We start from the raw sequence: 14,485 nt of genomic DNA on the forward strand, positions 1-14,485 counted from the left end.
TGGGAATATCACACCTGGATGTTCTCCTCCAAGCCACTCACCATCCTGACTTGGAAATATATCAATGTTCCTTCATTGTCACTGGGTCAAAATCCTGGAACTCCTTCCCTAACTGCACTGTGGACGTACCTCCACCATGTGGACTGCAGTGGTTCAAGAAGGCAGCTCACCTCCACCTTCTCAAGGGCAATTAGGGATGGGCAATAAATGCTGGCCTAGCCAGCGACACCTACATCTTTTGAATGAATAAAAAAAAGAGGGCAGTCCTCTGAACAGATGGAAATAATATATAGCTGCACAAAGGCACCCAACTGTACAGAATTACCAGCAACTGGATACAACCCAAGCAATCATCATTGCAGTGCAAGAGGAGGAAGAGAAAACATGAGACACACAATTAAAGAAAGCAGGCAAAATAGGAAATCACCAGTAAAGAGGTTCTAACCTAGCAATTAAATTTACTTATTCATCTCTCCCATGCCAACTTGACTATAATTGGCATAATGTATGACCTCTTAAAAAGATACAACTTACAGCAACTTGAGTAATCCTATACTGAATGCCCTTTCTCCACCCACACCAATTTTCTCTCCTCTCTATTGAGCTCTTATTGCTCCATAACCCCCCAACCGCTTACCATGGAATTCTCCATGTAACTTTTCTTCAAGTAGCACATCAGACCAGCATATATCACTTGGCTCATTAACAGGGGGCATCACAGATGAGCCCAAATCAAAGCATGCCCATGCACACAGTGGGGGTGGCACAGAATCACTAGAAAGCAGGAACCCAAGGATGATTTCTCCATTCCTCAGGCATGGAGGTGAATTTTAACCCATGGCAGCCAAAAATTAGCTTTAGGGATCAAATCTGCAGCTGTAATGCTCTGTGCAGCTCAGCAACTCTCCACCTTAAGTAATCAGGACAAGGTGACAGCATCTGAATCAAATGCTCATGTCACTCTGAATGAACTTACACTCCTTCATTGTACTTTATTTTATTCTTTCACAGGATGCGGGCATCACTGGTGAGGTCAGTATTTGTTGGCCATCCGTAACAGTCCTTGAGAAGGTGGTGGTGAGCTGCCTTCTTGAACCACTGCAGCCTGCATGGTGTAGGTACATCCAAAGTGCTGTTAGGAACAGAGTTGCAGGATTTTGACCCAGTGACAGTGAAGGAACAGCCAATATATTTCCAAGTCATGATGATGAGTGGTTTGGAGGGGAATTTCCAGGTGGTGTGTTCCCATGTATCTGCTGCCCTTGTCCTTCTAGGTTGCAGGTTTGGAAGGTGCTGTCGAGGGAGCCTTGCTTCAGTACATCGATGGCTGTAAAGTGGTTTGGGGCGTCTGGTGGTTGTGAAAGCTATTATATAAATCCAAATCTTTCTTTCTTTCTCATTCCCAACTTTCCTTCATCCTAATCATAGAAGTGCACTCCCCCTGGCACCAATGTTAATTTAGTCTCCTCCGCGCATCAGCCATGCTCATGTCTTCTTCAAGCAACCTGGCTAATATGGAGCCAGGATTGTGCACAATTTGATGCTTTTACTCCAGGCTCACCGAGGAGTCAGGTCAGAATGTCAAAACACATTTCACAGTGCCCTCTGTTTCACAGAGCCCTCTGTTTCACAACGCCCTCTGTTTCACAACGCCCTCTGTTTCACAACGCCCTCTGTTTCACAGTGCCCTCTGTTTCACAACGCCCTCTGTTTCACAACGCCCTCTGTTTCACAACGCCCTCTGTTTCACAGTGCCCTCTGTTTCACAGTGCCCTCTGTTTCACAGTGCCCTCAGTTGCATCATGCCAGGTTGGGTTGGATTCAAGAACCACTTCCTGAGGTTAAAAATGGCGTAAAACCACCCTGGGACTCCTTTCAAATTTAAAACATGGGGGTGAGTCTTATTAATTTTGGCTGGACTGCGAAATGTACAATAAAATCTATACATGCTAGAATAAACTAAAAATAGAGGGGCAAAATCAGGTAAAACATTCCACATTTGAACTCAATGCTGTAGTCTGCAAATTAAGATCCCAGGGCGATGATAGAGATCAGGCAATTTAATTATGATGAAAGCAATACCTAGGGCTGAACTCAGTGCAATGGAAGGGGATTGTGAAGGGGGGGATGGAATATACGTGTACAGAAGGAGAAAGGATTTTTGACAATAATCAGTGAGGAAGAAAACCTCTAAGTCCGTAACAAGGGGTTCAAACTCAGGATTGGCCAATGGAGCGGTGAGGGACTGGGAAACTAGAAAGGCTAGAAAATAATTTTGTTATCTAAAGGGTTCTTAAGATAGGAATCTTATCAAAACAAAATAAAAACCATAAGTTGCTTTCAAAGTTAGAAAGGAATGAAGCAAAGACGAAAGTGAGGACAGAGCTAAAAATTGTGATGGGAACAGCTGCACTGTGGCCTTCCATGTGGCTGTTTGAAATGCTGGGGTGAACACTGCAAAACAAGCAAACGGCAACATATTGCATTTATATAGCACCTTTAAATGTAGTACCATATCTCAAGATCCTTTGCAGAAACATAATCAAACAAAATTTGACACTGAGCTACATGTAGAAATATCAGGACAGCTGACCAAGATTGGTCAAAGGGGTAGAGAGGGGTTTAGAGGGGGGTTTAGAGGGGGCAGGGGGGTTAGACAGGGTTTAGAGAGGATTAGAGGGGGCTAGAGAGAGAAAGAGAGAGAGAGAGAAAGAGAGAGAGATGAGGGGGACTCCATGCAACACAGGAAAGCTATTCACCACAGAGGCTCACCAACTCCCTTGGCTGCAGTAAGCAAGGAAGCTGTAATTAAAGCAAAATTACCAGTGCCCAACATTGAACAGGGATACCATGGCACTTCTCTGCAAGCTGTCCACACACTTTGTCGACTCTCTGCATTAAATGCACCACACAGAAGTCCGAACTTTCATCAGAGCCAAGAATCAGGTTAGAAAGAGAATTTAAAAAAATAGTGGATTGCAAAGTGGAAAACTAAAGCAAAGATTTGACAAGATAACATTTACATATGGTGAAAGTTTATGGTGAACCTTATAAAAACACTGGTTCATCCTCAATTGGAGTACTGTGTCCAATTCTAGACACCACACTTTAGGAAGGATGTAAAGGCATTAGAGGGAGTGCAGAAAAGACTTACAAGAATTTCCAGGGATGAGGGGATTCAGTTACATGGATAGATTTGAGAAGTTGGAGTTGTTCTCTTCAGAGGAGATTAACAGGAGATTTGATAGAGGTATTAAAAGTCATGAGAGGCCTGTACGGAGTAGATAATGCAACTGCTCCCATTGGTGGAAGGGTCAAGAACCAGAAGACACCACTTTAAGGGGATTGGAGAAAGAACCACAGGCGACGCAAGGAGAAACCTTTTTGTGCAGCAAGTGGTCAGGATCTGGAATATGCTGTCTGAGAGTGTGGTGGAGGCAGGTTCGATCGTGGCTTTCAAAAGGGAATTGGATAATTATCAGAGGAGAAAGATTTGCAGGGCTATGGGGAATAGGAGGAGGAGCAAGGCTAGCCGAAGTGCTCTTGCAGGCAGTTCAGGCCAAATGGCCTCCTTCTGTGCTGTCACCATTCTCTGATTCTATATATAAAAAAAGAGAAGAGCAGGTGTGGGAAGGAGCACAATATTTCAGGGTTCCAAGTTTCTCGGTTGGTGATGTATATACATCCAGCTTTTTCAAATTTAAAACATGGGGGTGAGTCTTATTAATTTTGGCTGACTGCGAATGTACAATAAAATCAATACATGCTAGAATAAACTAAAAATAGAGGAGCAAAATCAGGTAAAACATTCCACATTTGAACTCAATGCTGTAGTCTGCAAATTAAGATAAGTAAGATAAGATAAGCTGAGCACACTTTCCTCACACGAGGGTAGCGCTTATTTGCAGCCGGATAAGTGCACGAGTAGCGCCTTTCCCCTGCTGCAAGTTAAGTACGTTGCATCATTTACATTTTAACTTGTACTGTAACCTCAGCTGTAGATTTCTCACGTCCCCTTCTCCAAATTCGACTCATGCGTAAAAGCAGGCACCTGACGAGGTCACTTTTCTGCGTCGAAGCTGAAGCAACGCTGATCGAGGCACACTCTGCTCCAACACAACCAACACCGACAAGTTCTAACCCCCATTAGGAAAAGTGCCACAATCTGTTGATAGCACTCTAGGGCCCCAGTCACGGAGATCAGTAACTTGCACGGGACGCAGGCTCTGCCCTCTAAACTTGCCTCTGGGGCTGCCAACCCTTCGGGATTACCCTGGAACATCTCCAGGAGTTAGAGATTAATCTCCCGGATATTGTCCCCAGCAAACTTCAGAAGAAAAAGCATTGCGAAATGTGAATTCTTGGGAAACTGCCAATGTTTAATTGTCAAAGTATTGGAGATGGGGAAGATTGACTGATCCACCATCCAACTGAGTTTCCCTGGTATGCGAAGATTGGGCTCGTCTCCTTTGAGCGCAGGACATTCAGACACCTCATGGAGATATTCAAAATTATGAGGGGTCTTGACAGGGTTGGGATAAAAGCAGAAACTGCTGGGAAAGCTCAGCACTGGGGTTTCTCTGAGCCGAGTTTTTCCCCAGTGCTTTGTTTTTATTTCAGATTTTCAGCAGCTGCAGTGGTCAGCCGTTATTTTTGGGAGAGTGGGAAATGAGCCAGCAACCAGAGGTTACGGGCTTAAAATAATTGGCGAAAAAGACCCAAGGCAGAAGTGAGAAGAAAGGTTTTCACGTTCAAAGATCTGAAGCACACGACCGACCATAAAAGGGTGGGCGAACCAGATTCCATCGGAACTTTCAAAAGGCAATTGGACCTGCACTTAAAGAGGATCCATTTGCAAGATAGGGAAAAAGACAGTTTGCGGGACTAAGTTGTGGGCAGTTCTTTCAAAGAGCCGGCAACAGGCACAGTCAGATAAAGATCCTCCTCCTGTGCTGTGAAATGATATGATTCTAGATACCATTTCACACTCTGTCCAATCTCTCATCCTGGCCGTCGTTATTCATTTCGGAGCCTAGAGGAAGGGATGACATGCTACTCAACTTTGAGGGAGTTGTAAATTGCCTCATTCAATCCTTACCCGACATGTCTACACCCAGCTATCTAATTATAGATAGCCACACATATCCACACAGCCTCATCTGAGGTCACCAGACAGCAATCAAGAGCAGGGAAGGTTGGACATCAAGGGATCACTCAAAGTGTACTTTGAGTGTCATAAATTAAGTTGCCTTTGATGAATAGTTTCTCTTTAGCAAAACAAAGAATTGTGTAAACAATGAACACAGTACAAATTGGAAATGATTTGACCATTTGGACACAGAGGGCAAAAGGGACAGGGGAAAGGGATCCAGAAAAGTTCAACTAAATAACAGACGTTATGGCCATTTCCTCTTGACAGGGATTCAAGTACACACTAGAAAAAGTGAAAGTCAAAAGGACCAAGGGCACGGGGCGGAGACAGCAAAAAGGGACTGTGTCAAATCAGAGTAGCCCAACTTCAGCAGAGGACTCAATGCTTGTCTCTGTCCCTCTCCTTGAGGAGGTTTTCTTATTTTGTCAGGAGGTTAAACAAGACAATGAATAGATTGTGTCAAAGGACAACATGAAAAACTGGGATACATGGACTTCACGATGTCACAAATGAAATTATTTTCCATTCATCTGATCACAGAGGCACACTCCTGTGTCCAATCAGCTCGGTGGGAAAAGAAAAAGTCTGTATAGCAACAGTGCCTTGAGATTTACTTTTCAAATCATTCTGATGGTAATCTATTACCTTATTAAAGTGTGACAAATAAATATTGCACCAACATTTTTATTATCTACTGGAAGCTGTTCAATTGCGATGAATAGCTGAGATCCTTCTTGCATTGTACAGGATGGAATGTAAATTGACCACTGGGTGGTTAACACCTTAATGCTCTGACCTCATTACTCCTAGGTCTGTTAATATAACGAGTATATTCAAATATATTGTCCTACACATGACCTCTAGTGAATGACGGTTACGTGTAATCGACACACATTTGGTATGGTGGGGGGAGGAGACAGAGAGAGAGAGAGAGAGAGAGAGAGAGAGAGAGAGAGAGAGAGAGGCAGACCAAGAGATAGAGGCAGAGAGGGAGACCGAGAGAGAGAGAAGCAGAGAGAGAGAAGCAGAGAGAGAGAAGCAGAGAGAGAGAAGCAGAGAGAGAGAAGCAGAGAGAGAGAAGCAGAGAGAGAGAGACCGAGAGAGAGACCGAGAGAGAGACCGAGACCGAGACCGAGACCGAGACCGAGACCGAGACCGAGACCGAGACCGAGACCGAGACCGAGACAGAGACAGAGACAGAGAGACAGTCAGACAGACAGACAGAGAGAGAGAGAGAGAGAAACAGAGAGAGAGAGAAAGAGAGGCAGAGAGAGGTGCAGAGAGAGACAGAGGCACAGAGAGGACAGAGAGACAGAGAGGCAGAGAGAGACATGGAAAGGCAGAGAGGTAGAGAGGCAGAGAGAGAGAGAGAGAGAGAGGTAGAGAGAGAGAGAGAGGCAGAGACAGAGAGAGAGAGAGAGGCGCAGAGAGAGAGAGAGGCAGAGACAGAGAGAGAGAGAGGCAGAGACAGAGAGGCGCAGAGAGAGAGAGGCGCAGAGAGAGAGAGGCGCAGAGAGAGAGAGAGACAGAGACACAGAGAGAGAGACAGAGACACAGAGAGAGAGACAGAGACACAGAGAGAGACAGAGACGGAGACAGAGAGAGAGACAGAGGCAGAGAGGCAGAGAGAGACATGGAGAGGCAGAGAGGCACAGAGGTAGAGAGGCAGAGACAGAGAGAGAGAGGCAGAGACAGAGAGAGAGAGAGGCGCAGAGAGAGGCGCAGAGAGAGGCGCAGAGAGAGGCGCAGAGAGAGGCGCAGAGAGAGGCGCAGAGAGAGGCAGAGAGAGAGGCAGAGAGAGAGGCAGAGAGAGAGGCAGAGAGAGAGAAGGGCAGAGAGAGAGAAGGGCAGAGAGAGAGAAGGGCAGAGAGAGAGAAGGGCAGAGAGAGAGAAGGGCAGAGAGAGAGAAGGGCAGAGAGAGAGAAGGGCAGAGAGAGAGAAGGGCAGAGAGAGAGAAGGGCAGAGAGAGAGAAGGGCAGAGAGAGAGAAGGGCAGAGAGAGAGAAGGGCAGAGAGAGAGAAGGGCAGAGAGAGGGAGACAGAGAGAGAGAGAGAGGCAGAGAGAGAGAGAGAGAGAAAGAAGGGCAGAGAAAGGGAGACAGAGAGAGAGAGAGAGAGAGGGAGGCAGACAGAGAGAGAGAGAGGGGCAGACAGAGAGAGAGAGGCAGACAAGAGAGAGGGAGAGAGGCAGCACAGAGAGAGAGAGAGAAAAAGAGAGAGAGAGAGACTGTTAACACTCACTCCTTAAAACACATACGACCTGGAGAAAGTGGTGAGTGTAGCCAGTATATTTTAATAGATTTTCAATGATAGAGCACATTGATCACTGGGATAGATTGATTTTTGTTTCTTAGGGAAACAAGTGATATGAAGAATGGGCAGGGAAGTGTTTATATAGAAGATCAGTCATATTTGCATTGAATGGTAGAGCAGGCTCAGGAGGGCAGATGGTGTCCTTCTGCTCCTCTTTTTAATGTTATGTTCTTAACATGGAGAAAACAGTGAATTGAACAGATATATTTAAATAGGAAAAGGCACGTTCTAAGTTGCGTCGGTAGAAGGGAGGGGGGACATTGGCAAACACAAGAGCAATGATGGATATGTAAAGACCCTCCATACATCCTGACCCACCCAACTATGATAGTTTGTGTATCACACTTGTAATGGAATGCATGGTTTCACAGCTTATATATTTTGGGCCAGATCTTGACTGAAAGGGAGGCTGAATCATTAGGTTCCTAGGGAAACTGAAGCTGATTGAACCCAGATAAAAAGGCACAGAGCCATCTGAGCTCAGATGATCCCATGGTGCATCGCAGGCAGGCTGAAAGAATATAAAGGCTGGTAATGGGAATGGAGATAGAGGAAAATAAAGTTAGTGCCACTGCTTCAGTTATTCTAACGGGAACAGGCTGACCTGCACTTCAGCCTGCCTGCAATGCACCATGGGATCAGCTGAGCTCAGATGGCTCTGTGCCTTTTTATCTGGGTTCAATCAGCTTCAGTTTCCCTAGGAACCTAATGATTCAGCCTCCCTCTCAGTCAAGATCTGGCCCAAAATATATAAGCTGTGAAACCATGAATTCCATTACAAGTGTGATACACAAACTATCATAGTCGGGTGAGTCATAGAATGCAAACAGGTGATTACTGAGGGTTCAGATAAAGGAGATCCTGGTGAATCTTCGCCATTCAGAATATTATGAACCGAATTGAGGGGGTTATGCAGAAGTGCACCATTTTGGTGAAGACCTTCTCTGTGGATCTCTAGTTGGTTGGGAGCTACAGGTGAATGAGGATCGGTAACTAAATCCTTGAAGAAATGTTGCTGGAATTCCACCTGAGGAAGTTCAGAGTTTTGAACGACTTTGCGGCTGAAACTTTTGCCACATATGCTGGACAGAATTTTCTGCCTGTCGGGCGGGTGGGCCTGACCCAATCTCCGGTGGGCAGGGGAGCCGATCCTCGCTGGAGAAGCGGGCCCTGCCGCCATTTTAAGTGGGCAGGCCAATTAAGGCCCACCCAGCGTGATGTCCGCCGGGAAGTGCTATGCGTTCCCTGTGTGGGCGGGGTGGCGGGGGGGATTTCCCTAAAAGCAAGAGTGCGCTCTTTCGCACTTGTGCACATCTCCCTGAGGCTAAGTGCTGCCTCAGGGAGATCGCTGAAAGTTTTTCAAACTTTAAAAATAGAAAAATAAAAAAATTGTTAACACGTCCCCCTCATGTGACAATGTCACACGAGATGGGACATGTTAATAAATTTCACTCAAACTTTATTAAACTCTTTTAAACCCAACACGAAAACTCGTCCCGCCGGTGGATGAGGTTTCATGGCTTTTCAGAAGCCGCCGGGGCTCCTGGCCTGTCCGCCAGCCTTAAGCTTGGACGGGCAGGGTCTTTAATTGTTTTAATTATCCTGTCAATGGCCTCAATTGGCCATTGACAGGTCGGTGGGCGGACAGCTGATCTCGCTGTGCCCCCCGCCTTCCTGAATATTTAAATGGGGCGGGATGACATCGGGGGTTCCGCCGACATCACCCAGTGTCATTTTACGTGTCGGCGAGTAGGCCCCACCCCCTTGCTCGCCGACGGCAAAATTCAGCCCGCTGAGTGGGCTGCCCAGTAAATCCATGAAATCTATCTTTATTGTACATGCTATTCAATGTATGGTTTACATTGGCCATAAGTTGCCTGTTAACTTATGCTTAATTTAAATCGATTTTGCTTTGATTGTTAATGTAAAAGTTATTTTTTTTTTTAAAAAAGTCAAATTTTGTCCACTTGGGTTTCTCATTGGGGTCGTTCGGTAAATTCAGTTATTTTGGTTTGTTGAGCTACACATAGGGGGTCAAAGCACACTCCATCCACCCTCTGTCCCCAGCCAAAACCACGTGATATCCTGGTGAGGCAAAGTTAAAGATTAAAATCCCCGGCTAATTTGGTGGGGGGTGGGGGTGGGGAGTGGGAGGGAAAGTAGCAGCGTCGTACAAAGACCCAAACTATCAAAGACTAGACCTACATAATCATTCACCGAATCTCTCTCCTCTGTCTTCTTTTTCTTCAGGTGGTTAGGGTATTCAGTCGAGTTCCTTGGCTTGTCCCCGTTGGATGAGTGGACGGAGCTCTGCAAGAGGCAAGGGAAGAAGGGAGGGGGTGGCGAGGGGAAGAAATAAAAGCAATCTGAGCAAATTCTGGCTGTGATTCATGCAGGCAAAGGATTTCAGGCCAAGGATTTCCTCAGCACCTCAAACCAATCCCCCATCCCCACCACCACCACCCCCCCCCACCAACCCCCACCCCCAACCACACCCCCCCCAAGCAGCAACGAAGTATTCATTCCAGGGCTCTGCAGGCAAAACGTTTCAAATTTTCCCTGCCCCTTCCAATCATTTTCTGCTCATCAAACTCCCAAGTCTTACAGCACAGAAGGCAACCATTCAGCCCATCGAGCTGGTGTCGTCCGCTCTTTCAAAGGAACATTCAATTAGTTGCACACTCCCCTGCACTCCCCCATGCCCACAACCCGCCACTACAGTCTTGCAATTTTCTCCAATTCCCTTTTGGAAGTTACATATTGAACCTACCTCCACCACCCTCTAAGGCTGTGCATCTCAACTCCCAAAGATACTAGGCCCATTCTTCCACAAATGTCGGCAGCCTTCCCATACCACCAACATGTTTTGTTTTCACATAAAGACCAGGCAACACGGGGTTAGATTTCCAGCAGAAAAGAGGCAGAAAAATCGAGCCCAGTGTATGTTATTCAATCTTGGGAGGCATCGCAGCAGGGACTGACTTCTGCTCTCGCCCTATGTGCTGGACATACACTTTCTAGCTAAGACTCACTTGAAAGCAATCACAAGTTGAACTCTGATTAACTTATTGGTTCACCTGATATTGGTAATGATATGGGGTCATTAGGCCAAAAAAAAAAGTTGGCCATTCGACCCATGGAGCTCATGCCAGTTGTTTGGGGGCAGGAAAAGTAGAAAAAATGCCCGTTTTTCTTTGGTTAGTGCCTTGGAATTTTTAAATACCCAACTGGAGTGCCAAATAGCACCAACTAAATGGTGAGTCCTGCAACAACACAGCACCCCCTCAGTGCAGCAGTATCCATCTAAATTAGGAACTCAAATCCTGGTGTGTGTCTCAAACCCACCACCTTTCAATCCAGAGATTTGCGAGCTTCCTGGTTTAAAGGTCTTGGTCCCATACCAAGTATCACATAAACCCCTGAGCCACTAGCATAACTCCCAGCAAATACCTTAGCACAGGGACAGCTTAGAGGAAATTACTTTTTAAATGGATAATTCAGATTAGATATTTATTTATTCAATATTAGAGCGTTTGCACTTTAGTCTCATTCGGTTTAGAACAATACGAATGAGGAGGGAGAAAATTGCAGGCGGGGAGGAGGACAGAGTTAACTATTGGTAGAGTAGAAGTTCATCCATTGAAAAAACAAGTCAACCAGGAAACAATCTGATTGCCAGGGTGTCGAACCCCATTTAGACTGGAATTTCCGGTTTGGATCAGGTTCAAAACCCCAAAAGGCCATTTAGCAAACTGTTCAAGTTATGAATGCTGAATTGGTGCCCAATAGGTTTCAAAGCCATATGGATTGCAGGTTCGTCAGTTCTATTAAACACAATGGATGAATTCACTTCAAGGATATAAAAAAGAGAGAACAAAGATAACACGGATTGACTCTCATTCAAAGCCAGCATTAAAAATACATATATTTTACTGATAAATTCATTCACTCTGCCCACGTGGTTTTCAACTGAGCCTTGGTGTAAACAGCACAGTAAATCAACTACCTTTCACTTATCCAAAGATTCCTGGTACATGTGGGACTATAGCTGTGCTCATTGTTAGCCAGAGCGGAACTACCCTGGGTACAAATTAAAATATATGTGGCTGCTTTTAACATTTCTCTTCACCGCAAAGCTGGTCCGCCACTATAGATAATCTGAGGGTAAGGCAACCATGCAATGAAAATTGCAGTTGAGTATGAATGGCATGGGCTTTGTGCCCACTGGCACTGAACTGAGGCAGCTTCTTTACATTGAGTGCTTGCCTGGTTATGTTAGAGGGGCTTTGGAGATAGCAAAATCTGCCTGCCTCCACTTCCCTAAAAAGCGTTTCTCTGCAACCTTTAAAACTAGCAGATCGCTTGACAAATCCCTTTTAGTAACCACGGCCCTTAAATGCAGTCCAGAATTACAGACAGGTCAAATGTGTTGCAACCCTTCTCTTTAGCCCAGCACATGTAATTGGAAGTCCACTTTGTTGCACTATCTGCATTTTAAAGCAGAGCAGCTGCCATTTAAAAGGCTCAAGATCCCTTTCAAAAGCACGCGCAGCCACTGAGCTAGATGGCTGTTCATTGTGCTGGCTGCTGTTGGCTGCGTTGCTGGGAAAAGAGACCTTTATTGCAGCACAGAGACTCCAGAATGGCCACAGGTCCCATTTACAGCGAAAGCATTCTGGATTCACTCCAGTCGGGTCGCTAGTGGGAGGCATTAAGCAATTAACTCTGTAATTCCAGAGTCAAGTCAGTCAGCATTTACGCAGAACTCAAGTCACGCAGCAGAATCAATGCCAGACTCACTGGAGTGCAAACCCTTCAAATGAAATGGAGCTGTAAAGAGTTATCATGATGACTTTCTACAGAGGTTCAGTGAAGTGACTCAGACGGGAGTTAAATATTTTATGGTTTGGCTGGAGGAAGCTGTTTCATCTGCCTGTGCATGACCGATCCTAGGGCTTAAGCCGCCTGTCAGATTCTGCCCCCACCCGCCCCCCCCCCCCCCCCCCCCACCCCAGACCCCCACCGGCTCTAAGCGCTATCAGGGCGCTCTGCCAGTCAGCGTTACCTTGATTATCGACTACTGAAAATCAAAGCTTAAAAAAAAAATCACTCGGTGCTCCTGTGAGGTCCCGAGACAGCTTTTCACTGCCAACTTCTGCTCGGAGGCCAAGAAACTAGGCCACAGCCACAGAACAAAACCTTAATTCATGATAAATTAAACATGCGCTGCTACCGGCTTCAGGTGAATTGTGCAAAACTTTGAAGCAACTCGATCAGCCAGGTTCCTCTGGTCTAACCTTTCAGGCTGGCATTCAGCCGAGTGCTGAAAAGGAGCTCTGTGCTAACGTGGTCAGCACAGGGCTCGATTAAAACACGTTTCTTTCCTTCACTCAGACACTATCCTTTCTAAAAACGGATCACTGTTACAAAGGCAAGGAGGGCAAATTTAACCGAGCAGGATGTTAGCCATTTAAACACTTCAAATCCAAACAGGCCACTTTTGTCGCATGTTAAAAGCCGCCAGGCCTAATGGAGAAAACTAGAGGCCACCAGTAAGATAGGCCGGGATTTTGCGGCCCTGCCATGGTAGGACCCACCGCAGGGGGGTGCGACAGCCCAGCCAAAAGTCCATGACTTCCCGCAGCGGGTGGGGGGGCCAGAAAATCCCACACTAAGTTTTTGGCCATCTGCCCTAAATCCCTTCATGGTGGGAGGGGGGTGGGGGGGGGGGGGGGGGGCGGCATCATGTCAAATTTTGCTTGGGAACGCTCATGAAGCACCTTGGAATGTTTTATTACTCCAAAAACACCCTATAAGTACAAGTTGCAGTAGATTGCCTCCCATTCCAGTTTGTATTCTCGCTGGTATTTAATTAAAGCTGTGGTTGCGTTCCTGAAAATCGCGACTTTTAAGTGAAATGACTTTAAGTGAATTATAGGTTCTCAGAGGACCAGAATTAGGTTCCTTCGGACATTTCTCGCCCGGAAAGAAAAATCAATGTACAATTTGTAGTACTGAACCGTGCACGTGCGGTACTGTGCGTTCCTAGCTGCAATAACTTGCAAAGTAAAATGTATTGAATATAAAAGAAATAGAATTTACAATACAATTAAATTTTTAAAAATTACAGCTCAAGTCCTGACTAGCTGCACAGGCCAACTTCTACCACTAGATGGAGCCCAGAAATTCAGCTCGAGTTCAGCAGTGAAGCCGGCAGAGGGTCCAAAAAAAAATATCAGGAGCCACTGAAGAACAGGCCATAGAGCCACAGAAAAGTTACAGCACAGAAGGAGGCCATTCATCCCATCTTGTCCATGCCAGCCCGAGGACGCCCAGGTGCCCTTTCTTAATCCCACCTTCCTGCACCCGGCCCATGGCCCTGCAGCTTACAGCACTTTAGGTGCAGATCCAGGTACTTTATAAAAGAGTTTAGAGTTTCTGCCTCTACCACCGGTGCTGATTGTTCCCCAGCAATATTCCAATATTTTATCCCTTTTGTGCAGAGTTCCGAAAGGCACTAAGCTTTTGATCCTGGCATCGCTCGTCATTAACTCTGGCTGCTAAATATCCGTAATATTAAATTAAATCAGTCCCCGGCCAAAATCTCACCCAGAGGCGTCTTAAAGGCAAACGCTCATGTGCAGGCACTGGGTGTGGACGAGGATCAAGATCAAGCTCTGCTTTAATGGCCATCACCCAACTGATTATCCTTCAGCCATTCATTGGGAAGGTTCTCGTGTGAAGAATGGCGACCAACCAAGGAATGATACCGGAGGCTGCCTTCACCTGAAGAGCCAGGGGTTACCAACTTTAGGAAGAAACGTAAACAGGATACAAAGAAGATGGCCATCCACATTCCTGCCCACATCTTACACCCGAGGACCAAGGTAAGAACAGAGACCAGGAGGCAAGGCAGGAGCTGGCAAGGGCGAGAGGTTGGAAGCACTGCGGGAAAAGACATGGGAGCAGACAGACGACAGAAGTCTGTGGCACATGATGTTAAAGTGAAACTGACAACTCT

At 46.1% G+C, this 14,485-nt stretch overlaps 1 protein-coding gene across 11 annotated transcripts in view; it reads right to left on the reverse strand.

The window, feature by feature from the left end:
- LOC121287469 (transducin-like enhancer protein 1) overlaps positions 1-14,485 on the reverse strand; it is a 163,492-nt gene that overhangs the window by 35,877 nt on the left and 113,130 nt on the right. For all 11 annotated transcript variants that reach the window (XM_041205380.1, XM_041205383.1, XM_041205386.1 and 8 more), the window contains one exon: positions 9,670-9,774. In XM_041205380.1, coding sequence (XP_041061314.1) covers positions 9,670-9,774 — 105 coding nt within the window. The remainder of the gene's footprint in view (positions 1-9,669; positions 9,775-14,485) is intronic.

This window comes from Carcharodon carcharias, chromosome 14, assembly GCF_017639515.1.
Source record: "Carcharodon carcharias isolate sCarCar2 chromosome 14, sCarCar2.pri, whole genome shotgun sequence".
Classification (NCBI taxonomy): domain Eukaryota; kingdom Metazoa; phylum Chordata; class Chondrichthyes; order Lamniformes; family Lamnidae; genus Carcharodon; species Carcharodon carcharias.